The 27,014-nt window shown below is 38.1% G+C and overlaps 2 protein-coding genes and 1 long non-coding RNA gene across 8 annotated transcripts; 1 reads left to right on the plus strand and 2 right to left on the minus strand.

The window, feature by feature from the left end:
- Positions 1-158: 158 nt before the first annotated feature.
- On the minus strand, positions 159-4,269 carry LOC103452996 (uncharacterized). 5 transcript variants are annotated; one of them, XM_008392523.4, is made up of 8 exons: positions 3,789-4,269; positions 2,792-3,205; positions 2,245-2,359; positions 1,738-2,050; positions 1,236-1,308; positions 795-885; positions 634-713; positions 159-443 (listed from the first exon to the last, which is right to left on the minus strand). In XM_008392523.4, the coding sequence occupies exons 1-8, from the start codon at positions 3,867-3,869 to the stop codon at positions 303-305; spliced, it is 1,308 nt and encodes a 435-aa protein (XP_008390745.3). In that variant the 5' UTR covers positions 3,870-4,269; the 3' UTR covers positions 159-302. The 5 variants fall into 5 exon arrangements, 4 of the variants coding, with proteins under 4 accessions (XP_008390745.3, XP_017192636.3, XP_070667246.1 ...); XM_017337147.3 differs by having other exon boundaries at positions 573-713; XM_070811145.1 differs by having other exon boundaries at positions 2,792-3,219; positions 3,789-4,191.
- Positions 4,270-6,263: 1,994 nt separating this feature from the next.
- Positions 6,264-8,152, plus strand: LOC139190464 (uncharacterized). Its single transcript, XR_011574696.1, has 3 exons — positions 6,264-6,403; positions 6,528-6,624; positions 7,876-8,152. It is a non-coding gene; the product is annotated as an uncharacterized lncRNA (long non-coding RNA).
- A 14,054-nt stretch (positions 8,153-22,206) lies between these two features.
- LOC114824375 (uncharacterized) lies at positions 22,207-25,438 on the minus strand. Of its 2 annotated transcripts, XM_070811147.1 has the most exons (5): positions 25,120-25,438; positions 23,527-23,634; positions 23,373-23,442; positions 23,202-23,297; positions 22,207-22,451 (listed from the first exon to the last, which is right to left on the minus strand). In XM_070811147.1, exons 2-5 carry the CDS (start codon positions 23,580-23,582, stop codon positions 22,347-22,349), a joined length of 327 nt encoding a protein of 108 aa, XP_070667248.1. In that variant the 5' UTR covers positions 23,583-23,634; positions 25,120-25,438; the 3' UTR covers positions 22,207-22,346. The 2 variants fall into 2 exon arrangements, with proteins under 2 accessions (XP_070667248.1, XP_070667247.1); XM_070811146.1 differs by lacking the exon at positions 25,120-25,438 and having other exon boundaries at positions 23,527-23,783.
- Positions 25,439-27,014: the final 1,576 nt, after the last annotated feature.

Below are 27,014 nucleotides of genomic sequence, written 5' to 3' on the forward strand. Positions count from 1 at the left end.
TTGCTTTAACGTGTAAATCTTACGTCCTTCAACCAAACCTAAGTGGGTAAGAGCGTCTATCCTTGTACTCGAGGTCTTGTGCTCCATTCTCCCGCCCCAAATGGCACGACATTGTTTAGAAAACTAAAGTAAAAAAATATAAATATAGACAGAAGAAGGGATGCAACATTTAGCACTTTACTATTTAACTCCAAGCTTCATCTTTCTATAATACAAAAACTTGTACATTCAACTTGGCCAGAGTATATAAGATTACAATTTACCAACACAAAATGCAATTGCTTGTTAATTACAGGAATCAGTCATACAGGGCTAGAGCTTTGAGTTTGTGCGACTTGAACTCTCCAGGTGTAATATTGGATATACAATGAGTTGAGGCTCATCGCTATCCCGAAACCCAATACCGCAGCGAGCAATATCGAGTAAATGGCAGTCAGATGAAGCTGAAAGAAAGAACACAAATGCTTTACTTCCCAAGGCATAGTGAAGTAATTAGTAATCAAAGCACTCAGTCTGGCATTAGGCAGTTTGGTGCACCATAGAAAAAACCGCAGTAAGCAACGTAAACACACATGCAAACCATGGAGCATATTAACGACAGGGTTTGGATCAGAAATCGAATGCATCACTCACTGTGCTGTAGAACAGGTGGACGATTAGGGCGACAAGCGCAAACTCAAGAGCTGCATATGTCCATATATACTCCCTGATTGCTGCACATTAAACAAGCAAATGGTTACAGTTATAAACTCATAAAGAGAAGAGAACCAGAAATCTCAGAGGCTCTGCTATACCAAGGATGATGGCGAATATGGATGCCAAGAGGCTCAATGTAAATGCAAATGGTGCTGCAATTACAATGGCTTGATTTTTCATGTCACGAATCTACACATTTGCAAAGAGTAGAATTAGCATCGTTATGCCAACTATCAGTCACAATTTGAACCAGCTCGGTCCTTCCTTTCAATGCGTACTTTCTGGGACCCTGTATGATCTCAGATAGTTTGTAGACCATACAAATGAACAGATAATATTTCATGGCACCTAGAGCCGCATAATTTAGGTTACACAATGTCTTGCATAGCACTCGGTATGGTATGATTATATACAATTCAATTGGATTATTTTGAATTTCAATGGGGGATATTGAACTCATCAGGAGACATGAACAAGTTAGTATAGTGGAAATCAAATTCTTAGTTCCTAATTTTTTTTTCAATAGAAGAATGGCATACCAGTAGCTGCTCAAGGAAGAAGAAATAGCATATGGTGCTAATTAAAACCAGTACCACAAAGTCCTGCCAGGCACTGCATAAAATATGACTTTTATTAGCTATAAAAGAGTAAAAAGGAAGCATGATATCTATCATAAGTTGGATTCTACAAATAATGTGGAGGGGTGACATGATAAAAAGGAAAACTGTACGGTAGCACTGTTGCCTGCCTATTCATAAATCAATGACGTGGGTATGATGGCTGACATTTGTCTCTACGAGATAAGAAAGTATGATTTGGATCCAAACGATATGACTTAGATCCTCTTCTGACATTACATGTTAAGAAATCTATTTGGACGTTCATGACTGTTCAATCGTGAATGAATGGAAATGGATGCATCGCAAATAGGTTTCTACCTGTTTTTTCTTTACCTTTAATAGTCATGATATCATGAATCTATATATATCATCCCCCTATCAAAGTCCTCAACAGAAGGATCTCAATACTGCATTATCATACCTTATCGTTTCTGGATGCAAACCCTGTTGGTTGTGCTGCTGTCTGCTACCCCTTTGAGCAGTGCTCTGCACCCGAAGCAATGTTACAGGTAAATTCTGAACCTCTTGACCACATACATCACATTTCTTGTTTCCTTTTGTGCTAAACCACTTAATGGCGCACTCTTCATGTAGAAGTCTGAGAGCACCTTTGCAAAAGCATTCCATTTTGAGCGTATTTTGTTCATCACATACATCAAGACATATCCTGCACACCGCTTCTTCTTCAGGAATTTCTTCATCATTGGCCTCCACCGGAACTGGAGTTATTTGATCTGAGTTGCCGAAAATAAATTTCAAAGGGATTATGTATAGTGAATAATCTTTGAGAGAGAGAGAGAGACAGAGAGAGAGAGACGTAAGCCAAAAAGTAGTTGAAATATAGTGAGTAAATTCATTCATGGTTACAAATATGTAAGTTGCATAGGCAGCATGAACAGAAAACCAGAATAATAGATTCACTACATACCATCACTAGGATCTGTTTGAGTCTGCCCATTTCTAGTTGCAAAAGATACGGATCTTACAATGACTTTATTTTGTCCAGGCATAGAAAGGGATCTCGAAACTGTTGTAGTTTCTTTCTGCACGAAATTAATCACAACCATCTCAATTTTTTTCGGATGGATGATTTCCGGATTTACAAGCCATTTCTATGGAAGCTTAAGCATTAGCAGCGGAAAAAGAATTAAAAGAAGCACAAAGATTGGTTAATTGCGAAGTTGACCTGAATTATCATATAAAACGATGACGAGGTATCTTGAGTGTCTGAACTGGAAATGTAAATCAGATTCCACTTACGGAACAATGAATGTACAGACACCATTCTTGGAAACAGCATTTAAGAGAGGAAAAGAAAGAGATATCTACAATGTCTGTAGGTAAATCGTCGATCACAATTTTTGTTTGGAAGATTATGATCTTTTATTGCACACCAGTTTTATACCTCCAAATGTAAAGAAGTTGATGTGGAATTTCAAAATCTAGGGGAAACTCTAGAATGCATGACCACTTACATGTTGCTTGTGCGCTTCATTATACATCCTTGCGGATATAGGCGTAGCAACAGAGGGGGACAAATTTGATGCCGGCGTAACAGGAAGAGAGGTACATCTTTTCCAAGAAAATGGCGATACTGAATTGGCCATTGTAGGACTTTCAGGAGCTCTACTGGGGCCTGAATTAAGGAGGGAGCTTTTCTCACCATCCGGTTGGTTACCTTTTTTCTTGAAGCTTAAACCCCGGAAGAGGCCGCCTGATAGCGAGCTACCCTTAGAGGAACCTTGAGACTGTAGTAAACCCTTTCCGCTACGGCTACTGCCAAAACCTGCAGGCCTTGGGGGTATCTGAAGTGATATATCCGGGCGCCTCCCGGGAGGTTCTGGTTCGGTGCCTTCTTCCTTTACTGTCTTCAGATTTTGGAGACCACCCTACATCATAACATCTAACACTACTTGTCATTTGGTCTATAAGCTTTCATAAGATTTCTTATATCAATGTAAAATTTTTAATAAAAAGACACTTTTTTTTCACAAAAACAACCCAAATGGCTGTAAAGATGGAGGGATTTTCTGGTAATACTCCGGGGTTTTTAACCGTTATTTAAATCAGTCCAGATCTGCAATAATTACAAAAAGTAACAGAAAAGCAGTTTGCAGAACACAATCAAGATCTGCAAAATACTAATAAAGGAGGGCAAAAGAGAATGTAACAGTTTGGTATCTGAAATCCAAAAAATCACCAAAAGTCCCAACTCTAATTTAAAAAAGCGGCACACGAAATAAATATTCTTAGAAAAAGTGGGAGGAAATAAACAGACAAAAAAAGACCACCCACTTGATATCTTGAGCTAAAGAATGAAAATCAAAGTTCAAATCTTGCATTTTGTCCACAAAAAAGTTCAAATCTTGCAAGAAGAAAGCATAAGTTGCATCCAAATAGGTACAGAAACAGTAAACGCAAACATGGAAACATAATAAAACAGTAAAAAGGTGGGGTAGTTGAGATACAAACCTGAGGGGGAGGAGGAGGAGGAGGAGGAGGAGGAGGAGGAGATTCTACAGCTCCATTGGAGACTGATTGAGCTGCTTGCATTGTTATTTTTTAGGCCCCTCCCCAAGAAAAAAACCCAGAAAACAGAAAAAGAGTGGCAAATCTGACAGAGCGAGGAATGAAAAATTTGTTAAGGAATTTGGAAAGTGGAAAGTTTTTATTACTTTATTGTATTGGTGAGAAAAAAAACATGGAATTATTGGGAGGGAGGGACTGGGAGGACGCTGGTCTGGTCCGGTTTGCGTAGGAAGGATGACGACAAGTTTTGTTTGAGAATGTTTCGTCTCGTTGCCGCATTCACTTCCCCCACTCGCGCCCTTCTTGGTAAACTTTCTTACTCGCTGCTTCATAAAAACATTATTTCAACGCTTCTATGAAGCTCAATTTTCTATTAAGCACAAGTCAATCTTTGATAAGGAAGTATGCAGTGTAGAAAGATCAGGTAGGAATAGGATTCCTCGCGGAAGATGAGTAAGTTCCATACATTTTAAGGGAAGACGGACTGAGCCATACTGATATATATATATATATATATATATATATATATATATATATATATATATATATTTTAACAGAAGATGATATTATCTACACTAAAAAGTGACGATGAGTTCACCCTCACAATGAGCTAGCAATAATATCGTCCAAATTTGCCTTAGGCGAAAATCGAACCTAATACCTCTTACTTACAAGTGAAGAAGAATACCATTAAATCATAGTACTAAGTAGGTTGAATGCTATTGAGAATAATAAGATTGTTTCAATTTCATAGTTGGTTATATTATTAAGGGACTTTTTTTTCTTTTTTTTTAAGTAGTTATGTTTGTTGTGATACTAGACTTTTGTCTTGTATTTGAAATAATTTATTAGAAACTAAACAATCATTTTATTTTTCAAAGCATGAATATATATATATATATATATATATATGAATCCTTTAACAAGAGGGATTCTCATTTTTTTTTAAATAGGGACATCATCTTGACCGTTAAATTTGACTTTAATGAAATTGTGTGGCCTGTGATTTAATCTCAACCACACAATTTCATTAAAGCCAATCCAACGGTTAAGAGGGTGTCCTCAATTTTTTTTTGAAAAATGGGGATCCCTCTTGTTAAGGGATTCCTATATATATATTTGTGAATAGTACTTGCTCTTGTCTTTGCCATTGGCCTTTTCAAAATAATAGAGTTACACAAAGACAAGTATTATTCGGAGTGAACAAGGACAACTTATATGCCTTTGCCTCTGCCTTCTACCAACTGATGGAAAAGTTCTTAAGAATTTCACATACATAAATATATATATACATACATATATATATATATATATATATATATAGACACACGTATATTGTGATATCCATATAATTATACAATTCTAAAATTTTACAGATCAGTACTCAACTGTGTTGGTTGAGCTCAAAGTGGCAAAAGCAATTTGGAAATGATATTCCCTTGCCCACTCATGTTTGTATTTTACCTTTAAGTTGAGTAAATCAAATGAAATCAAGAGACGTGATATAAGTAAGGCATGCAACACCTCATTTTTGTACCCCTTTTTGTTTCACCAAGTGAGAGGATACCATACATTTTTGCTCATCACCTTCCAAGTGGTGAGCATTACCATTATTTCAAAGTTGTGATACATTTTTGCTCACCACCTTACTTATTACTATTGATGAGTTTAATTTTGAGATTTATATATATTCACTGTATAGATCTTAAAATTCAAATACATCAAGCAAACAGTAATACATAAAGTGACGAATGTTACCAACATCATTTAAGAGTAGTGAACGAAAATATTCTTGTAAAGTATAGAGCAAAGCAATCTACTTGTATACATGAGATGATGACAAATAACCTACTTGTGGTTGTGTGGGGCCCTTCCCATTGAATATTTAGCATCGTCATCATCAAAGACAAACCAAAAAGAGAAAGGGGAAGCACAAAGGAAAGGATCCTTCCAGGGAAGCTACGAGCCTACGAACCTCTGTCCTCCGCGACTTATGATTATTATGGTATCAGATTCTTTTTCTTTTCATATCAAACTTTATATTTACGTGTACATTGAATAATAGTTGATCTTTTGTTATAGTTTCGTATTGAACTTCATATGTGTGCTACATTGAATAAAGGTTTACCTTTCGAAGACGGGGAGATTTGAGAGAGATGACGTCAAATTCAAACGCTCTCTATAGATATTGGTTTTTGATGTTAAGCATTAATAAGTGGCGATGAACAATAAGAAAATATCACAAGTGTTACAACAAATAATATAGATTATGTGGTTTTGAGGTCAAGCCAAATAAATTATGATTTGGTTAGTGTAAGTTTTATTGTAAGCAATATCACTACTCTAATCATATTACACTTGATATCGTGCTACGGTGGTGAAGCGGGCTCGAGAAGTAGTCCGTCCCTGGCCGGGATGTGACACCTGTAGCCCAAAACACAAGCCCATCTTCGAAGTTGTCCAGTCCAAACTCGAATAGACGGAGAAATTCGCCACTTTCGCGGCCGGAGAGAGTCTCAGCCTCCCAGAGCTCCACCTACTGTTTAGACTTCAGCCATGTAATATCTAGCTCTCGTTCTTACCTTGTAATTCTTTAAGCGAAAGCATGCCCTGATTATAATATGTATTATATATACATAGTGGTTGCTGAAATTGAAGTTTTGATTTCTTGTTTATGTATAGTGGAAAATGAAGTTTGTGGATTGGTATTTGAAGATCGCATTTGGGTCGGCTCTGATTGGAGCGTCCATGGAGCTTTTCATGATCGAGATCGGCTTCTGTGTGAGAACTCTCCATTTCATCTTTACCCTTGTCTTTCTTTCTTCTGATTATGCACCTGCTGTGTTTTTTTTTTTATGTGACACAATTGATGGAGCAATATTGCAAATAATTGTTCAAAATTTGTACTTTGTTGTTTTGTAAATTAGATTATAGTTTGTCAGATAAGAAAACAGAGTTGCAGTAGGAAATTGTGAAAAGGGCTTAGACAACATTTCATGTGGGCTTTCATTGTTGGATACAAACATATCATTTGTGTTGGTTGAACTCAACTTAGATGAGACTTCACATTCACTCGGATTTTATCGAATTTTGAACCATTTCAATTGGAGTTTGTGTGCAAACGTAACCAATTACCGGTTGTTATGCTGGTTACTCCCCAAGTGGTTTCGAGGATTGAAAGATTTAGAGTTTGATCATTGGGAACAATTGTCTTGACTAAATATTTCCTTTGATCTGTCTTGCTCCACATTTGAACTGATATTGGAGGTGCCCTTTGAGTTTTACAATGGTTGGGCCATCTAAGTTGTTCCTTTGCTCCCACCGCCCTCTAACTTCGGGTCTCCACTACGCTAAGTTGTTCCTTTTTGTTTTCTGCAAAAAGCCTCCAATCTGTAGTGGCCACTCTTTACAGAAGATAAGTTACTTTCATATGTGGACATTTTGTCTAAAACTGCTCTTTCACTTGTTTGGAAATCTGCAATTTGTTTGCTTAATAGAGTTTCTCATTACTGTTTCAATTTTAGGAGATTTTATTTGCTGATTTGTTGCGTGCTTTCTAGCTTTACTTATGGACATCTTGATCTTGTTGACATTCACAGTTTCTCGCAAACTCTAATTCACTATCTTGTTTTCTTTGTTTTCTTATTCAACTTCTGGCTGGGTCATGATTCTAAACCATTTTTATTGAGGGTGTTAGCTGCCTTGTTTTGTTTCAAATAATCCATTAGAGTTACATATCACATATATTATTCTATGGACTTGGCCATTTCTTTCCATGATTGACTGATTTTACTAATATATTTGTTTACAAAATTTGGATGATAGTTTGATAGTATTAGAATATGTTTATTGACTCGGCTTGAACTAAGCATGGAAAGTATAACAACAGAACATCTGATTTATGAGAATTTTAACTCTCCAAACTGCACCTACGGTTTACTTGCTAGTTACATTATCTAACTGCTGAAGATTTTCTGTAAACAAGTTCGGTTTATTAAAAACTAAACAGTTTTTTTGTGTGGCTTTGCAGGAAGAAGATAACAGTACTAGCAGGAGATCAATTGAGAAATACTGTAAAAGATGACATTGTTTCTTTTAGTTGAACAACGTGAGAGGTGACCTTGATCATCCCGAAAATTATTTCATTCCTTCGATTTATATAACTTAACTTATATCGTTCTTGTCTTGGGGAACATGATCAACAGTTTTGAAAGAATATGAATGTAGCCATTTTGGTTGGTTCTTGTACGCATCTATAGTTACGAACGAATACACTTGAGAAAATTTATGTTACTCTTGTTTTGTCTCTTCGCTCTCTATGTGCCATGGCTACAAAACTAAAACCTTGCTGCCAAAATACATGCATCAAGCATCCCGTTGCATAGCAAATTCAGGGTGTTCTAGTAGACCAAAACTTGTCCCTTCCATTCCGGTTGTATCCTACCAGTCTATCTTTCTTGTAACGACCCGTCCTCAAATATTACGGTTTTTATAATTTTAAACGTGATTTTACGAAAATGCCCTTTGAGGCAAAAATGTTGACTTTTGTTGACTGTCTTGTCATGTCACGTAAGATTCGTTTTTTTGGCTATCCTTGTAGTACAAAATTCGAAACGATAAGGGTATTTTGGTAATTTTATGTCCCACGAGATATTTTTCCGTTTCATCTTTTCTTACTTTGTTTGGTGTGCCCGTGGGGTCCACACCTCACTTCTCTTCTTCCCCGTGTTCTCCCTCCCTGATTCTCTCTTTGGAACTATCTCTTTATCTTTTTCTCTATCTTTCTTTGATCCTCCTCGGGAAACTCTTTCCCCTTCTCCAAGCAACACCCACACGCATGTAGACCACCAACCTTCTTTCTCTATTCTCCTTCATCCCTCTTGAACCTTCTTGCATATCTCGTTCCTCTTCTCCCTCTGTAAGTGCAGAGACTTACCACCGTTGTCGACGAATTCGGCGAGTTCCACCACCTCTGATTAGGTGAGCCTCGGGAATACTCTAAATCTTATACATTCGTCTTCGTAGTTCGATTTTCAGCATGTTTGTGTGTTTTGGATTGGTTTTATGACAAAAAATAACACGGGGAAACTAATTCCTAGATTCCAGCGAAGTTCGAAGGTTTCAAACCTTTTTTCTGCCAAGTCAGGCCACGACGAGTGACCACGACAGTATAATCTTACTTCTTATCTCCCTAGCTTCAATTTGACTATTTATACGCTGAAAATGGTTGAGTTTTGACCTTGATCGGAGCTCGAGAAAATTTCTCCAGTTTCTGGCCTTTTTCTACTTTTGGCTCCGGTAGTGCAACCAATGAGCCCAATCGGGTCGACTCGTAACCCAAACCAAGCCCAATCCAAAATCAGCCCAAACCTTTGGCCCATGTAACCCAAGCCCTTGGCCCAACCCAACAGCTTGACCAAGCCCATATCTGACTCGATTTAAACCCAAGCCCAGTTTCCATGGTCGATGCATAGGTGCGTATGGCCTATGGAGCATATGCGCCTCCCCCTGGGGTAACGTGTTCCGCTGCCGTCCACAGCGGCGCCAGCTAATATTTTGGTGGCCCGTCTCGGCACGTGCAGTGGCGACAGGTTTTTCGACATGCCGAATTTGAATCTGCTGTTCACTTTTCCAAATTATGTCATTTTAGTAGAGTTTTATTAAATGGCCTCTATTTGTGTTTAGGTTCGTCGGTGGGAAGTGACACCGTCCTTTCTAGCTCGAGTGGCTCTCGGGCAACAAAATATCTATGAGTGGACCTCTTCTTAACTTGCATGTTTTTTTTATTGTATTTTATAAAATATTAGGCTTGCATTCACGAAAAGCATGATTTCATGATTTTATGTTTTATGCATTATTTATGATTTATCGAATTTACGTTTTACGGAAGGTTATGAATCATTGGATTTTCGTATATAAAATTCTACGGATTTACGAATATATTTTGTTTGTACCATACTTGACCAATCTCGAAACTACTGAGCACCGGTCAACGTTATACCGTCAAGGACCCAGAAGAGTTTCCCTCTAACCAGGAGGCCAATCACAGTACGACACGTGTCGACATCAAAAGCCAATCATATCGTGACACGTGTCAACATCATAAGCCAATCATAACACGACACGTGTCAATGTCAGAATGAAACTAGAAACTCTCTTCTATAAATAGAGATCATTCTCTCACAATATATCCTAATGTCATTTGTACTAAATCATTCACTAGTACTCACTAAAGGAGAGCTTGAACCTATGTACTTGTGTAAACTTTTCACAATTAATGAGAACTCATCTACTCCGTGGACGTAGCCAATCTGGGTGAACCATGTACATCTTGTGTTTGCTTCCCTATCTCTATCCATTTACATACTTATCCATACTAGTGACCGGAGCAATCTAGCGAAGGTCACAAACTTAACACTTTATGTTGTATCAAAGTCCTCACTGATTTTGTGCATCAACATTTAGCGCCGTCTGTGGGAAATGACACTTATTCCTACTATCTTCAGCTTTGTCAAGGTGGTTTCCACCATTCGTACACTCTCTTTTGACCAGGCATCGCTCTCCAACATGGGGAGCGAAGGAAGCCACAACGCATAGAATGACACCCCTCTTGCACCTAGTGCGAAGCAACGAAAGAAGGAAGGAAAGAAGGTTGCTCTTCAAGCTAAAGTCGATGAGCTAGAAGCTCAGAACAATAAGATAGCAATGAAGAATGAGGTCCTCCAAGAGCAGTATGAGAAGCTCTTTGAGACACTCCACAAAACTAGGCGTCCCCTCCACATATGCTCGAAGATCAATGACCCAAGGGTTTCTGAAAGACTCAGTCCCATCCCACGACCCAGGTTAGCTGCCAATCTAGAGAAGGAACAACAGGTCCCAGAGGAACATGAAGGTACAAAGGACTCTGAGGTATTCTGACAGACTCGTCCTAGAAGTCAGTACGGCGAGTCCAAGGAAAAACCATACGCTTTTGCTCAAACTTTCCTACTTCCAAGAGGTAATGGAGACTTACGAAAGAAAATTTCAGTGGTACATGACTCCACTCAGGACTCATTTGTCCTATAGCTCATTGAGGAAGTAAACAAGTTGAAGGCCAAACGTCAGGCTGAGATACCTAACTGGAACCAACCCAGGCCTGGCCCTCTCACAAGGAGGATCCTCGACACCCACATTCAAGCGAAGACAAAACAAAAGCTTGGTTTACAACTCTATACTGGAAGGGAGGACCCAATTGAACACATTAACCTCTTTGAGTCCACCATGGCATATCGGATGCACACCGACGAAGAGCAATGTCTTCTCTTCCCCTCTATCCTCTCTGGCGGAGCTCTAAACTGGTATTACCGTCTTCCACCTGAAACAGTAGACTCATTTGAGGAACTGAGGAAACTGTTTGTCTCTCAACACATCTTCCAGACCGATCACTTGCATTCTGCAGATGACTTGTACACTATTTGCCAGAAGCCGGACGAGTCATTACGAGAGTATGCCGGTCGCTTCAGCCATGAGTATTCTCGCTGCGTTGAGGCAGATGACAAGACCGCCCTCAAGGCCTACGTGATTGTTTCTTCAAGTACATGATCAATGCCAACACTTGGAAGACTTACTCTGAGGTGATGGCACAGGTTTACAACCATGCATCCGCCGAAGCAAGCACATACCAAGGGAACCCTCATATGGTTAACCCTTATCAACAAGTGGGAAGTGGAAGTCAAGTTCTACCAAGTGAGGAGATCTTGGCCATTCAGACACCCATTGCATCATCTCCTGCCTCATTTAGCTACTCGTTAAGTCATCAAACACATCTATCTTTTGGTAAGAGGAATGATTTTTACTCTCAGCAAGCCCATTACAACAAGAGGTATAAAAGTTCGTATCAAGACAACCAGAGGTGAACGTACCGTCGACTATTATGACTATGGAGCCAAGCCTCACTCTTTCAAAGTGGAGGACTAGGTACTGAATGAAATGCTATTATAAGAAGGCATACACATTACAAATGTTTTGACTCTCAACTGCTTGAGATCTTTTGTCACACAAGCCATTCGGCAAATATTTAAAGAAAAAGGAATTCAAACAACTTCTTCTGAGTCTTTTGCGTTCCTAGCATTGGAACATTTGGTCTACGCTGACCTACCCTTTTACTCCAACTTAAAGCTTCAACATGCGTACTTTGACACAAAGTATATGATACTAAGGGTTACAACCAACATGGTTCACATATCAAAAGCATGGATCCCTTCATGCATAGCAAAACATTCATAAGCATCACTCATATCAATCAACATAAACATCATACATTCCAACACATTCATACATAAACATAATACATTCCAACACATTCATACATAAACATCATACACATCCATACATAAGCCAACTGTGCTTCGAAAGGGTTCAGCATACTTTGTGTCATTCGACACTTGCTACAATGTGCCTAGACACCTTACCCTTATTCTCACCAACCAGGTGATGAAATGTAAAGAAGGAACTCATCTTCATGCCACCAACCAGGTGATGAAATGTACAACCCGTACTCTAATATCATTTGGCAACTTGCCATTCATGCCACCAACCAGGTGAAGAAGGAACTCATCCTCGTGCCACCAACCAGGTGATGAAATGTGATGAAAGGTGATGAAGGAACTCACATTCGTACCACCAACCAAGTGATTGAAGCAACTCACCATTCATTCCACATACCAGAAGATGAGTGTTACAACTTGTACATGTGAACTCCTAGCATTCAAAAATAATAAAAAACCCTCAAGCTTGGCAACTCAACTAGGGGAGCACTTATGCCCAACAAGAGTTATTGTCACCAACAAAGTCTTATTGCAAGCCAACAACAACTTCAGTGCATGGCATACGAAGATTAAACTATTCAGCCCTCTTGCATCTACTTCAGACATTTCCTCTCTGTAACAATGCAAACACTACAACTCGTAGAAAGCTTCACACACTCTTGATCAAGACAATGTGAAGCAAAACCAATTTATGGTGCCAACAAAAGCTTCATCAATGGAGGGCAACCACAATTCTCAAAATCTTCACACTCTTGATTAAGACAGTGTGAAGCAAAACCAATTTATGGTGCCAACAAAAGCTTCATCAATGGAGGGTAACCACAATTCTCAAAAGCTTCACACACTATTGATCAAGACAGTGTGAAGCAAAACCAATTTATGGTGCCAACAAGAGCTTCATCAATGGAAGGCAACCACAATTCTCAAAAGCTTCACACACTCTTAATCAAGACAGTGTGAAGCAAAACCAATTTATGGTGCCAACAAGAGCTTCATCAAAGGAGTTCAACCACAATTCTCAAAAGCTTCACACACTCTTGATCAAGACAGTGTGAAGCAAAACCAATTTATGGTGCCAACAAGAGCTTCATCAATGGAAGGCAACCACAATTCTCAAAAGCTTCACACACTCTTGATCAAGACAGTGTGAAGCAAAACCAATTTATGGTGCCAACAAAAGCTTTAACTCCAAAGCGTCACCAACAAAAGCTTCATCAATAGAGGACAACTACAAATTCTCAAAAGCTTCACACTATCTTGATCAAGATAGTGTGAAGCAAAATCAATTCATGGTACCCAACAAAAGCTTCAACTTTAAAGCTTCACCAACAAAATCTTCATCAATGGAGGACAACTACAAATTCTCAAAAGCTTCACACTATCTTGATCAAGATAGTGTGAAGCAAAATCAATTCATGGTACCCAACAAAAGCTTCACCCATAAAAGCCTCACCAACAAAAGCTTCATCAATGGATGACAACTACAAATTCTTAAAAGCTTCACACTATCTTGATCAAGATAGTGTGAAGCAAAATCAATTCATGGTACTCAACAAAAGCTTCAACTCCAAAGTTTCACCTACAAAGCTTCAACTCCAAAGCTTCACCTACAAAGCTTCACCTACAAAAGCTTCACCCACAATAGCTTCACCTACAAAAGCTTAAAGCTTCACCCACCACAAAAACTTCACCCATAAAAGCTTCACCCACAAAAGCGTCCCCCACCACAAAAGCTTCACCCACAAAAGCTTCCCCCACCACAAAAGCTTCACCCACAAAAGCTTTACCCATAAAAGCTTCACCAACAAAAGCTTCACCCACCACAAAAGCTTCACCCACAAAAGCTTCACCTACAAAGCTTCAACACAAAAGCTTCACCTACAAAGGCTTCACACTATCTTGATCAAGATAATGTGAAGCAAAATCAATTCATGGTACCTAACAAAGCTTCAACCTACAAAGCTTCACCTACAAAGCTTCAACACCAAAGCTTCACCTACAAAGCTTTAAAAAAAAATATATATATATATATATATTTTTTTTTTTTTCGGAAATTTGAAAATTCAAAAATTCGAAAATTAAAAAATTCGAAAAAAAAAATCGAAAAAACAATTTCAAAAAAAAAATTGCCTAGGCTTTCTCTTCTTTGGGCCTAACAACTTTCATAACAAATATATATGAAGGAGTTTTGGGCTACCACTTAGAAAGGAAATGCCTCATTCGTCAACTCCCTCGACCGGAGACTTGGGGGACTCCTACCATATGCTACTGCACCTTAATACTCGGAAGTCTCACGACCACTCAGTGACTTGGATTTTTCAAGTCTCCAAACAAGAGGTTTTCCTCACTCGGGAAATTAAGGGAGCACTACCTCAACCTACATGCTTCACTCACAAAGCTTCAACATACAAGCTTCAACAAAATGAAAAATTCAAAGAACTTAGTGAAGAAGGCCTTGGTGTATTTAACACAATACGTTGAAATGAAGCAAAGCTGGTTTATTGATATCTTCGATAAGTTACAAATATGTACATATACATTAATCAAAATAAACAAACAAGAGCGAGCCATCACAAAGGTTGCTCGGGAGAAGTCTCAACAGTCGGCAGAGCCCCAGAAAGATAAGGCACCAGAGGGTGATTATTCGGAGCCTCAGTACTAGGCAGAACCCCAGAAGGAGGAGGCACCGAAAGTTGATCATTTGGAGCTTCATTACGCGGTACAGCCCCAGAAGACGAAGGCAATAAATGCCTTTGGAACAAACCCACAAACCTCTGATGATCAAGTAAAATCTGACCATCAGATTCCTGCAGCTGGTCGAGCTTCCTCTTCATGTTTGTAGCATAGTCATGTGCGAGCCTGTGCAACTGTTTATTCTCATGCTTGAGCCCTCTAATCTCTTGTTTGAGACTTATCACTTCAGCCGCTAATGATTCAACTTGGCGGGTTCGAGCAAATAGACGTTGGGCCATATTAGACACAGAACCTGCACACTGAACACTGAGAGCCAGAGAATCCTTAACAGCCAACTCATCAAACCATTTGGAAAGTAGTCTGTTATCTTTGGGAGTGAGAAGGTTCCTGGCCACCACCGCAGCAGTCATATCATTCTTCATCACAGAGTCCCCAACGGTAAGAGAACCAGTAGGGGATAAGAATGATGGGCGCCATATGTTGTCTTGAGAAGGCATGGTTGCCTTTTCACCAAAGTTCAAGTCAAAACGACGGTCGAATGTGCCAGACATTCTCAGAAATGATGAAGGAGAAATGAGGTGCAATAAATCTCTAAAGTAAGGGGAAAATTCCTACAAGCAATAACTCTCTGAATGTACTTTTTGCACACAATTGGTGCCTTTATAAAAGAAAGGGCAACATGGATGTTGGTTTAAAAATCGAAAAGGCACAATTCTCCGAATTTCGAAGAGGTACCACTTTCCACACGCAACATCAACTCCTCGGGTACCACAGATAACTCTGCCAAAGATCTCTGACAAAGTTTAGACACATAAATTTTGAAGGTCCAGCTACCATACCCTACTATTACCCATAAGGGTAAAGGAACAGCACCACTGCTTGATAACTAGAAAGTCCCAATGTGTGTTAACCTCTGTGCTCCATGGCAAGGCAGACTGGTAAAAATGCCCAACCTTTACTCACATTCGAGAAAACACTCCCAACAAGATTGCTTGCTCAAAAATCAAAGAGGCACCACTCTCCGAATCTCGAGAGCCAGACTCCCAACAAGATTACTTTCTCAAAAATCGAAGAGACACTGCTCTCCGAATCTCAAGAGCCAGACTCCCAACAGGATTACTTTCTCAAAAATCGAAGAGACACTACTCTCCGAATCTCAAGAGTCAGACTCCCAACAGGATTGCTTGTTCGAAAATCGAAGAGGCACCGCTCTCCGAACTTCGAGAGCCGGATTTCCTTGGATAAAGCTTGTCTGCAATCTTCACACACAATATCAGCTTTCTAGATACCACAAACCACTTTTTCAAAGCGCTCTGACAAAGTTAAAACATGTGAAGCTTGCAGCTCCCACTATATTGCTATGACCAAGAAGGGTAAAGGAATAGCATTATTACTTGCTCAAAAATCGAAGAGACACCATCTTCCGAATCTCGAGAGCCAGACTCCTAACATGATTACTATCTCAAAAAATCGAAGAGGCACCGCTTTCCGAATCTCAAGAGCCAAACTCCCAATAGGATTGCTTTCTCAAAAATTGAAAAAGCATCGTTCTCCGAATCTCGAGAGCCAGATCCCCGACAGGATTGCTTGTTCGAAAATCGAAGAGGCACCGCTCTCCGAACTTCGAGAGCCGGATTTCCTTGGATAAAGCTTGTCTGCAATCTTCACACACAATATCAACTTTCTAGATACCACAAACCACTTTTTCAAAGCGCTCTGACAAAGTTAAAACATGTGAAGCTTGCAGCTCCCACTATATTGCTATGACCAAGAAGGGTAAAGGAATAGCATTATTACTTGCTCAAAAATCGAAGAGACACCACCTTCCGAATCTCGAGAGCCAGACTTCCAACAGGATTACTATCTCAAAAAATCAAAGAGGCACCGCTTTCCGAATCTCAAGAGCCAGACTCCCAATAGGATTGCTTTCTCAAAAATTGAAAAGGCACCGATCTCTGAATCTCGAGAGCCAGATCCCCAACAGGATTGCTTGTTCGAAAACCGAAGAGGCATCACTCTCCGAACTTCGAGAGCCAGATTTCCTTGGATAAAGCTTGTCTGCAATCTTCACACGCAACATCAGCTTTCCAGATACCACATACCACTTTTTCAAAGTGCTCTGACAAAGTTAAAACACGTGAAGCTTGCTGCTCCCACTACATTGCTACGACCAAGAAGGGTAAAGGAATAGTATTACTACTTGTTGTTAGGGAGACTCCTATATATGTCGACCTCCATCCTCCACGGACAGGCAGACCTGCAAAAATGCTCAACCCTTCCTCATATCTAAGAGGGCACTCCCAACGAAGCCTCTCGAAATACTCATCTTTCTTCCCCCCCCAATAATACCTATGCAAACCAGCCACACCAGAGCAAGAGTATCTTATATCATCAGGGTCAAAAGCAAGAGTATCCCATATCATGCTTTTTCCCTGTCTTTTCCTTTGCCTTTGTTCTTACCTGTAAGACAAGGAGAAAGAGAGCAATCAGTCAGCACTTGGAATCAAGCTTCCAGTCAGGAACTGACTGCCTGGAACCCCTTGCCTGATTACTTACCTGGCATTGCTCTCGAGTACTCATCTTCAACATCTTATGCTTCCAGTAAAGATACCACATCTGCCTGAGGAACAGATAGGGCAAGGGAGAAGGATACAAGGAAGCATGTGGAGACAAGCGCAACAGAACACGTGCCGATTCATCTATTACTTCGTCAACAGCAAAAGTATCCAATATCATCAAGGTCGAACGCACTCTTGATTTGATGGACTTGTTTTGACCCTCAAATTCTTGAGTCGGCCTTATACTCTGAAGGAAACCAGAAAACCCTCCAGCCCAGTTCAAGAATAAGCTTATGGAAAGTTACTTCTTCAAAAGCAAAAGTATGTCATATCATCTCTTCTCCATTTGCTTCTCCTTATCCTTGTTGTTGTTTACGACACAAGGAGAAGGAGAACAATCAACCAGAAGTTGAAGTCGAACCTCCGATCCAGGTTGCTTGCTTGGAAGTCTGATTGCTTACCTTATCTGTTACCTCTTTCTGCAAATCTCCTAGCTCGGCGACTTGGGGGACTCATACTATAGGGTTTTGTATCGCACTTGACCAAGCCCGAAATTACAAGTAAGCTTCAAGTGAAATTGATACATTACCTTGTGCATCTTCATCAGTTAAAGATACCACCCCTGGATAGAGGAAAAGTACTTCCAGAGAACATGTCACATCTACGTATGAGACAGATAAGGCAAGTGAAAATGATACCACACTTCGGTACTTAGAAGTTTCGTGATTACTCAATGGCTGGGATCTTGCAAGTCCCCAACCGAGAAACTTCCCTTACTCGGGAACTTAGGGGAGCATTGTTTGTACCATACTTGACCAATCCCGAAACTACTGAGCACCAGTCAATGTTATACCGTCAAGAACCCAAAAGAGTTTCCTTCCAACTAGGAGGCCAATCACAGCGCGACACATGTCGACATCAGAAGCCAATCATAGCGCGACACGTGTCAACATCAGAAGCCAATCACAACACGACACGTGTCAATGTCAGAATGAAACTTGAAACTCTCTTCTATAAATAGAGATCATTCTCTCACAATATTTCCTAATGTCATTTGTACTAAATCATTCACTAGTACTCACTAAAGGAGAGCTTAAACCTATGTACTTGTGTAAACCCTTCACAATTAATGAGAACTCCTCTACTCCGTGGACGTAGCCAATCTGGGTGAATCATGTACATCTTGTGTTTGCTTCCTTATCTCTATCCATTTACATACTTATCCATACTAGTGACCGGAGTAATCTAGCGAAGGTCACAAACTTAACACTTTCTGTTGTACCAAAGTCCTCACTGATTTTGTGCATCAACATATTTTATTATGGATTTATGAGATGAGGCTTTGAGCTTTTGAGCTCCGATGATTTGATATGAGATTTTGAGATATATTTTCGGTGCTTATCTAATGGGTTATCATACAACACATACACATAACGGAGTATGTAGACGTCTATGGCCATAGGACACAATTGATAAGATTTATGACATATTCCCAGCTTCACTAGCCAGGGGCTAGTGTCGGTGTGTTATGTGTGTATGTGTGTATATATATATATATATATATATATATATATATATATATATGTATGTATATTTCTTATTTGGCGTAGCCTAGAGTCGTACAGCTTCACCTTCAGGTGATGGACCCCTATTTTCTTCTCTGGCATAACCCAGAGTCGTACAGATTCACCTTCGGGTGATGGACCCCTATTTCTTTCACTAGCGTAACCCGATGTCGTACAGCTTCACCTTTGGTGATGGTTATGCCTTCGGGCCACTATGATACCCCTAATTGAGTACATCATTGATGAGATTTACAGATTTACCTTCCGGTGGCGATATCAACATTATTGAGCATTATTTTACACGTACATGTTTTATGAATGTTTTCATGACATGCTAGAGTTTTCAGAAAACCTACTATGTAGTACTATATATGTGTTTTCAAAACAGGAGGTTAGTATGTTTAGAAAGAAAATGGTTTTCTTATTATTAATATTAGAATTATAAACTTTGGTCCACTCACCCTTTGTTTTGCACCCCCTTCAGGAGTTAGAGTCGAGGCATACAATCCCTGCGTCAGGGCACTTCCGCATAGGTATCTTCGAGTTTTCTCAAAGTAGAAACCACTCTTTTGTTCGTATCATTTTATATTAATTCTTTCACATTATTCTTAATTAGTTGTATGCTTTGAACACGTTCCTGCAATTGCATACTTCATTGTATTCAAATTTACATATTTTATTTACGTTCGTTCCTTCTTTCTAATTTGCATGCATGTTGAAATAGCTTCGTCACTCTTGGGTGTCAGCCAGCACGTGCCTACCCTAGTATATAGGGATATTGGGGTCGGGGCGTGTCATTTCTCCTCGTGTGACTTAATTCCGAAGCATTGAAATTAGAAAAATGAGTGGCTAAAATTGTCTAATACTCTCTAATCCATGTTCTCTTGCTAACCACAAAATTAAAATTTAAAAAGCCACACTTTTTGGGGAACAAGGGATTTGAAGCCATACTTGCTCTCTTGTGGATGCAAGCAACGACACATCCTCAACTAAAACCAATATCTCAAAAAATCACAAATTTGAAACACTCCAATATTTGTCGGTAAAACCCACATTAAAGGTTGGTGAAAACGATTATGAGGGATTTAGTTCAAGATTTCAAGTGTCTTTGCTAGTGCGTTTTCAATAATTACAGTATTGCTTTTGTGCAAATGATGATTAGCATTTGAGGAAAGTAGATCTAATCACAAAATGAAAAGTAAAATTTGGGGATTTAAAACCCATTTAGAATGATAATCAAGTACACGAGTGCTTCATTCCCTTGCTTTATTAGTGCTTCAATTGTGTTGGTTAACCATTTGAGAGATACTTTATACTGTTGTTACCCTAGCAGTGGATTGCACCGACAAGACGGATCAATTCCTTACTAATCAACACCGATAATTTTTCATAACTTGCATATTGGCATAATATGTGTGAGGAGCACAAAAGGGATCAGTATAATTAGTTACTGAAAGTCATACATTATATATATATATTATAATTTATCAAACTTTTGAGGCAATTCTTTCATTTCTTGATATAATTAATAGTGAAACCATTCATTATATTGTAAAGCGTATATAACAGTATTAACTTCCCGAACATGAAATTTGTACTGTGTCTAGATTCTTGTGAGGAAGATAAATAGCAAGGTACTTTGAAAAGATGGAGTGGATGGATGACATAAACCCACCACGAAATTGGAATGACAAGCAAGAATTAACCTACCACATTTTGACCAAATAGGAGTGACGAGTGCGTTTTGTCACTATTGCATCAACAAACAGGAAAAGGAAAACGTTTTAACCACAGCCCTAGCTATAAAAAAAAAACTAATCAAGATCAAAACCCACCTAATTAAACCACCACAAAGTTAACTAATTTCAATAAAATAGTAGCGGTGAAGATTATGGCTTGCAAAGAGGGTAATTTTGTTGATGTGTCTTGTTTCTTTTTGTTTGAAGGAAGTGCAGATTCAGAGGCAGCAGATCATCAGACTACTGCTCCTCTCAGAGCTAACAACACTAACACAGCAGTGGTACTACTTGAAGATGATAAGGATGCAGAGTCATGTAGCTCTGGTACATTTGGTGTTTGCGTTCATAATTACTCTAAGGATCGCGTAGAAGATCAGCGTCCGCCACAGAGTTGGGGTCGTAGCATGGTGTGGCTGCAGTACTCAGATGGAGCAGCCAAAGGATATGAGGAAGAAGAAGTGGAATCAAAGCTGGTTGGTGTACTTGGCAACATGGATGAAATGGAGGATAGCCTCTTTTGGAAAACTTGCATGGCAGTAGGGTACCCATGAATATTTTATGAATTTAAGTGTTGTTTTTTTAAATAGAGAAAATGTCACGGGATATGTTTATACTACTTATTTTGATGCATGTCATATGTGCGGGCGTTAGTATTACAGTTTAATGTATTTTTTTTTTCATTTGTATGTGAGAGATCTTAGGTTCGACTCTTATGGATAACGAGTTCGATATCTAATTGTAGCTGGCTCATTGTGTGACTTAGTTCAAATTTCCCCACTAATGTTGTTGTATCAGAAAGGAAAAAAAAAGAAAGACAAAGATCAATGTGTACATAGTTTGTGTTGTGAGTAGAGTGAGAGTCTGGATTCTTGCTCTGACCTATCGTCAAAAGAAGGCACGAGAAAGATTAATATTGGAAATGATAAATTTTTGCAGTTGTGGGTAGAGTGAGAGCACTACTACAAATTTTTACATACATGACGCATTTTATGGGTCATGTTAAAAGTTTAATGACACAAGGGTTTAGCGTCATCTTTGTGGGTGTCATTAAAGATATTTTTAATGACGTTGAAAGAATGTCATGTATTACTTTTAAGGACGCCTAACAAGCGTCATTGAATTAAGAACTTGTGTCATCTATTACCATTTAAGACACGAAATAAGTGTCATAAACATAGGAATAAGCGTCATGATATACTAATCATGACATACACACAGTGTCATGTATAGCTTTTAGAGACACCTAACAAGCGTCATTGAATTAAAAACGCGTGTCATCTATTTCAATTTGAGATGCAGAATATGTGTCATAAACAGAGGAATGAGCGTCATGGTATAGTAAACATGACATCTGTATAGCGTCATTTACCATAGCACTGCAGTGTCATTGAATATTACCAACGACACACAAAGCGTGTCATAAACGATTCAATACATGTCCTAAAATATGTATGATGACATATAAGAAGACTTACATAATTCATCCAAGAAGCAAGATATTTACCTCAAATTAAACAGTATTGCTTCATAAATTTGTAATTCATCCACTACCAAAGTATTACAAAAGACAATATAATGTGTAGAGTTTCCTACTAAAATAAAACTATAAGTTCACTTAATTTAAAATTTCACAAACCAGCTAATCTAGTGTTTCATCTATTGGGATGAAGTCATCAACATACTCAGCCCACTCTATTCTTAACGCATCAATTTCATGTTGAGTGTATGTAGCTTTTTCTTTGAACTGCAACAAATCACAACCAAAGAGAACATGTCAGGACAAAAACTAATTTCAATCATTTAACTAATAAGGAGGTGGTCAATTAGCATCAACTAGCCCAGAAAGAACAAGGGTTCTCTAGTCGTATTTTTCGCTAATGTGTTTTTTTTTTCCCACTTGGTATAGAGCTAATAAAACGTCAAGCGGTCTAGCAAAAGATTTAAACTTTAAAGGCCTCATCTTGATGGTAAATAACACCAAGCTCAAACACAACATGGCTTAACAAAATCAGCTCTGAACCTATTTATTTATCACATTCAAACGTAAACAAAAGATAGACTAGCATTACAATTTTATTGAAGACAAAAAAAAAATCAAGAATTAGAATCTGAATCCAGACAAGAAAAAAAAAACAAACTCATTGATGACTTGAATCAACTCAATACACGAATACCTAGGATGGTTTTGAAGAGCTAAAATCCAATTGGGCATCTTTTGGAAGATTCAAAAGTTCCAATTTCTATTGTAATTAACTTTAATTAAACACTACAAATCACGCTAACAACAATCCATCTCATCATCAATAGTGTGAACATTCAAGTAATTTAGTTCAGTTATGCCGATTTCCTTCATGGGTTGCCAATGATTTGAGTAAAAACCATGGTTAGCTGTAAATTAATTTGCTTGAACTATAAATTACCTACAAAGAACTAATACTAATAAGATAGTAGCGAATACACCCGCTTAAGTGCTCTTTGTAATAGTAGTACTAACCTTGGTAATAATTGAGCAGTTTGGATCATTAATGATTTCCTTCATGTATTTCATCACATAATATCCACATTCTACAGTTCCTTCTTGCAAAGGGCACTGCATATACAAATAAAAAAGAATAAAATGTAAGTTAGTCAGATTAATTTAAAGTCAAAACACAATGTTCCTTACCTTTACTACTTTCCAATTGATGTTTTTTCGACCCTTTATTCCCTTTTGAGCTTTAAACATCTTCAGTGCTCTGCACATAGAGGATAAGAACACATGAATATATACAAATCTTGAAATGCATGAAATAAAGACAAACATATATCCAAATACTTACAGTTCAACAATGTCCTTCATTCCAGGATCTATCTGTATCCAATTAAGCGAGTCCATATAATACACTAATTCCTCATAGGGGTCAATAATAGCCAACAACCAATGAAACCTACAAAACATAGATAATTGCATTCTTTATTACACAATGGTCAACTACTGATCTGTTAGGAACAAAAAATTCAAAACACATAGTACTAATAACCCTTTGTTATACGGAGCAAAAATTAATTGTCCTTTTTTGCAGTTCTGTAATCTAAGAGCCAGTGCATTTGATCTTTTCGTACTCAATTCCGAGAGAAAACAATGTTTTTTTTGCTTCATACACAGAGGGGGGGTATTTCATTCTTTTGTGGGAGCAAAACTCCTAAAAATTCTAGTAAATCTGCAAATAGTTTATCACTACACCCATTCTTTGCTTTTATATTGTACAATCTGACCAAGGTTGATAACTTTGTGAAGTTTGAACCAGGGTATACATGCTTCTCTGCATCCTCTAACAACTTCTCAAATTGTTTAGGATTTGACGCAAAATGATCATAAGCTGCTTCCACCATCCCGATAATGTTATCTTCAACTATATCTTCCCGATTACTCATTTTCTCATTCTTACTATCTGGAACAGCTTCTCCATGCCAATACCATGTACAATAACTTTGATCTATACCATTGAAAAAGAGATCCTCTCTTATCTCTTTAACCGTCCTTGATTTAATGTTACCACATTTTAGGCACGGACAACGTATGTAGTTAATATCAGTAGCGTGAAGCATCGCATAATTCAAAAAGTTTTCAACCCCTTCAGAATACATTTGTGATCTTCTATCCATAGACATCCAAGATTTATCCATCTAAAACAGATTGTAAATGCAAGCCAAAGGTCAAGTACGTATGTGTGTGTAAATGCAGGCTAAAGATAAAAAAGAATTTATTACATCTTGAATTATTTACAGCTATAGTAAATGCAAGCCAAAGGTCACGTATTGTGTGTGTGCACATAGATTTGCATGTACATATGTGTGTGTGTCTAGCAACGTATAAATAGACGAGAGTGAATTCAAGACAAACTGAACATAAAGCTCATTTATCCAATGTGCACTTGTGGGTTAGATATGTGTGTCTGTCTACCTACAAACAATTGAATGCATTGATAGACACCATACTGCTATTAGCCAACACGAGTTATTATGTCCAGTTCATATGTCACATAAGACCATAAACAGAGCTTATGAGGAGTTTTATCAAACATGTGGTGTGCTATAAGCACCAACTCCCACAACAACACACAATCTAAAGATTAAAAAAAAAACAAGAAGATAAAAGTAATAGTTAATCTAACGAATTGGTATTAAGGGGATGACAAAGTTATTAAAAACAAAAAAAAAAAAAAAAAAACAACGATCATGGCAATGACTAACCAAATCAAATCAAATAATCAATCTCAACTACAATTTGTACAACAACTACTTTAGCAAATGACAAGGCTAAACTAAAATCTGTCCAGCCACATAGCTCCAAATAATCCATACAACTTCACAAAAGAGATTAATATATAAATTATTTTCTAGAAAACCCATAACCATTCCAACAAACTTACCTTACACAATTAGGTTTTGAGTGAAATTTGGGGAAGACAATCAATCTGGTTGATGAAGGCTGGGCGTCCCAGAGAGAGAGAGAAAGAGAGGGAGAGATAGAAAGACAGTGAGTGTTCGTGATGAAGACTCTGGGCGTCCCAGAGAGAGAAAGACAGGGAGAGATAGAAAGACAGGGAGTCTTCCGCCATGAGTCGTGAGGGTTGATATTTCATTCTCTATCTGGGAGTTGGCCTGGGACTGGGAGACTGGGAGTGGGTTGGGTAGTGGAGCAAATGAGTCGTGAGGGTTGGGAAGTTTTGATGAATTCGCATACCAGAGTCTTTTATTTTAGTTGCGTTTATAAATCTTTCCCGTTGGTTTTTTTAGTTGCGTCATCGATTTATTTTAATAACGTTTTTAATAAAAAAATGTCATTAAAAATTTTAATAAGTGTCATAAAAGCTCTATTTTGTAGTAGTGGAGTCTGGGTTCTTGCTTTGACCTATCGTCAAAAGAAGGTACGAGAAAGATTAATATTGGATATGATAAATTTTTGCAGTATTGATAATAAAAGTCACATGCATACACTATTTTTCTTGCTAGTTCATGCATTAGTTCATGCATTTGTTGCTATTTATGTGTATTCATTTTCACCTCAGTGGCCCAGCTTTTTGTTTAAGTTGTTTGAGAATGACTTTAAGGATGGTATAGTGATATATAAACTAGAAAGTTGATTAACATTAACATTAAATTAATGTTATGAATATTATTGGACTATTGACTGCATTTATCCAAAAAAAAATTCAGTATCCGGTATCCGAAATACGGGCATATACGTAATATGTCATTATATAAGTGGAGGAATAAAAAAGAAAACTTCCCTTCACTTGTATAATTATAACATATGACATACGTCCTGTATTTTGAGCATACTGAGAAATGTCTCATTTATCTACACAAAGATCATAATTAAGGATCCACACGGAGAGATTAACATGAGGTTAATTGGAAGCCATTCTCAATCTCAAGAATATCCAAAACAAATCTATGATTTGAAGCTATATCCCCAGATCGAAGAGAACATGCTGTATTATGCTTTGAATGAAAGAGATCTTCACTAGTATTTGTAATTCATATTTCCCAGATTTTCGCGGATCCTTCTTCATATGCAAGTGTGAACAAAGTCCACGAGCGGACGTACATGGCTCGAAAACGAGCTGTCCTAAATTTTTTAATGGTTATGTGTGCTTTATGGCCGTAAAGCTTCATATATATACACAGACACACGCATACATATCAGAAACTAATTACAAAACGTCGAATTATCATTTGCTTTGCTTTCTTTTTACTCTCCATGAAATGTGCTCAGATCTCTTTCCAACAAAATTGAAACTCCACAATTTTCCAGCCATTACATATTTCTTATGTTTCTTAAGTAAAAACAACTACAGACAACTTAGATAATTGATCGTGGGACGTGCAAAATCATGCATTATATTAACAGAAAGTATATACCTTGAGCTACCAAGAAACATTGAATTTATGTCTACTTTCCAGACATTTTGCACGCATTTTATGTATATCCCTAAGTGGCCCCAACACTTGCCATGACTGAGTTGACAGTTTCCAGACATTTTCGCTCATTTTCATCTTGTAATCTTACATGATGATCAATACAGTCTACTTTCTAGTTCACCTTTTAAGATCAACTCTGCAAAAAATTAATTAATTTAAGAATCTTTTAACCGTTCGAATAACGTTGTCCAAATTTCAGTGTTTAACTGAATAACATAGTTCATGTATTATTCTTGTATAACCGTAATATGACTAATAGATTTAAATTTGGTTGGTTTTTAACCGGAGTTGATATTTGAAGGACGACTTAAAAAGTAAACAATTCAAATCATTCATTCAC

The sequence above is a fragment of the Malus domestica genome, chromosome 13 (assembly GCF_042453785.1).
Source record: "Malus domestica chromosome 13, GDT2T_hap1".
Classification (NCBI taxonomy): Eukaryota; Viridiplantae; Streptophyta; class Magnoliopsida; order Rosales; family Rosaceae; genus Malus; species Malus domestica.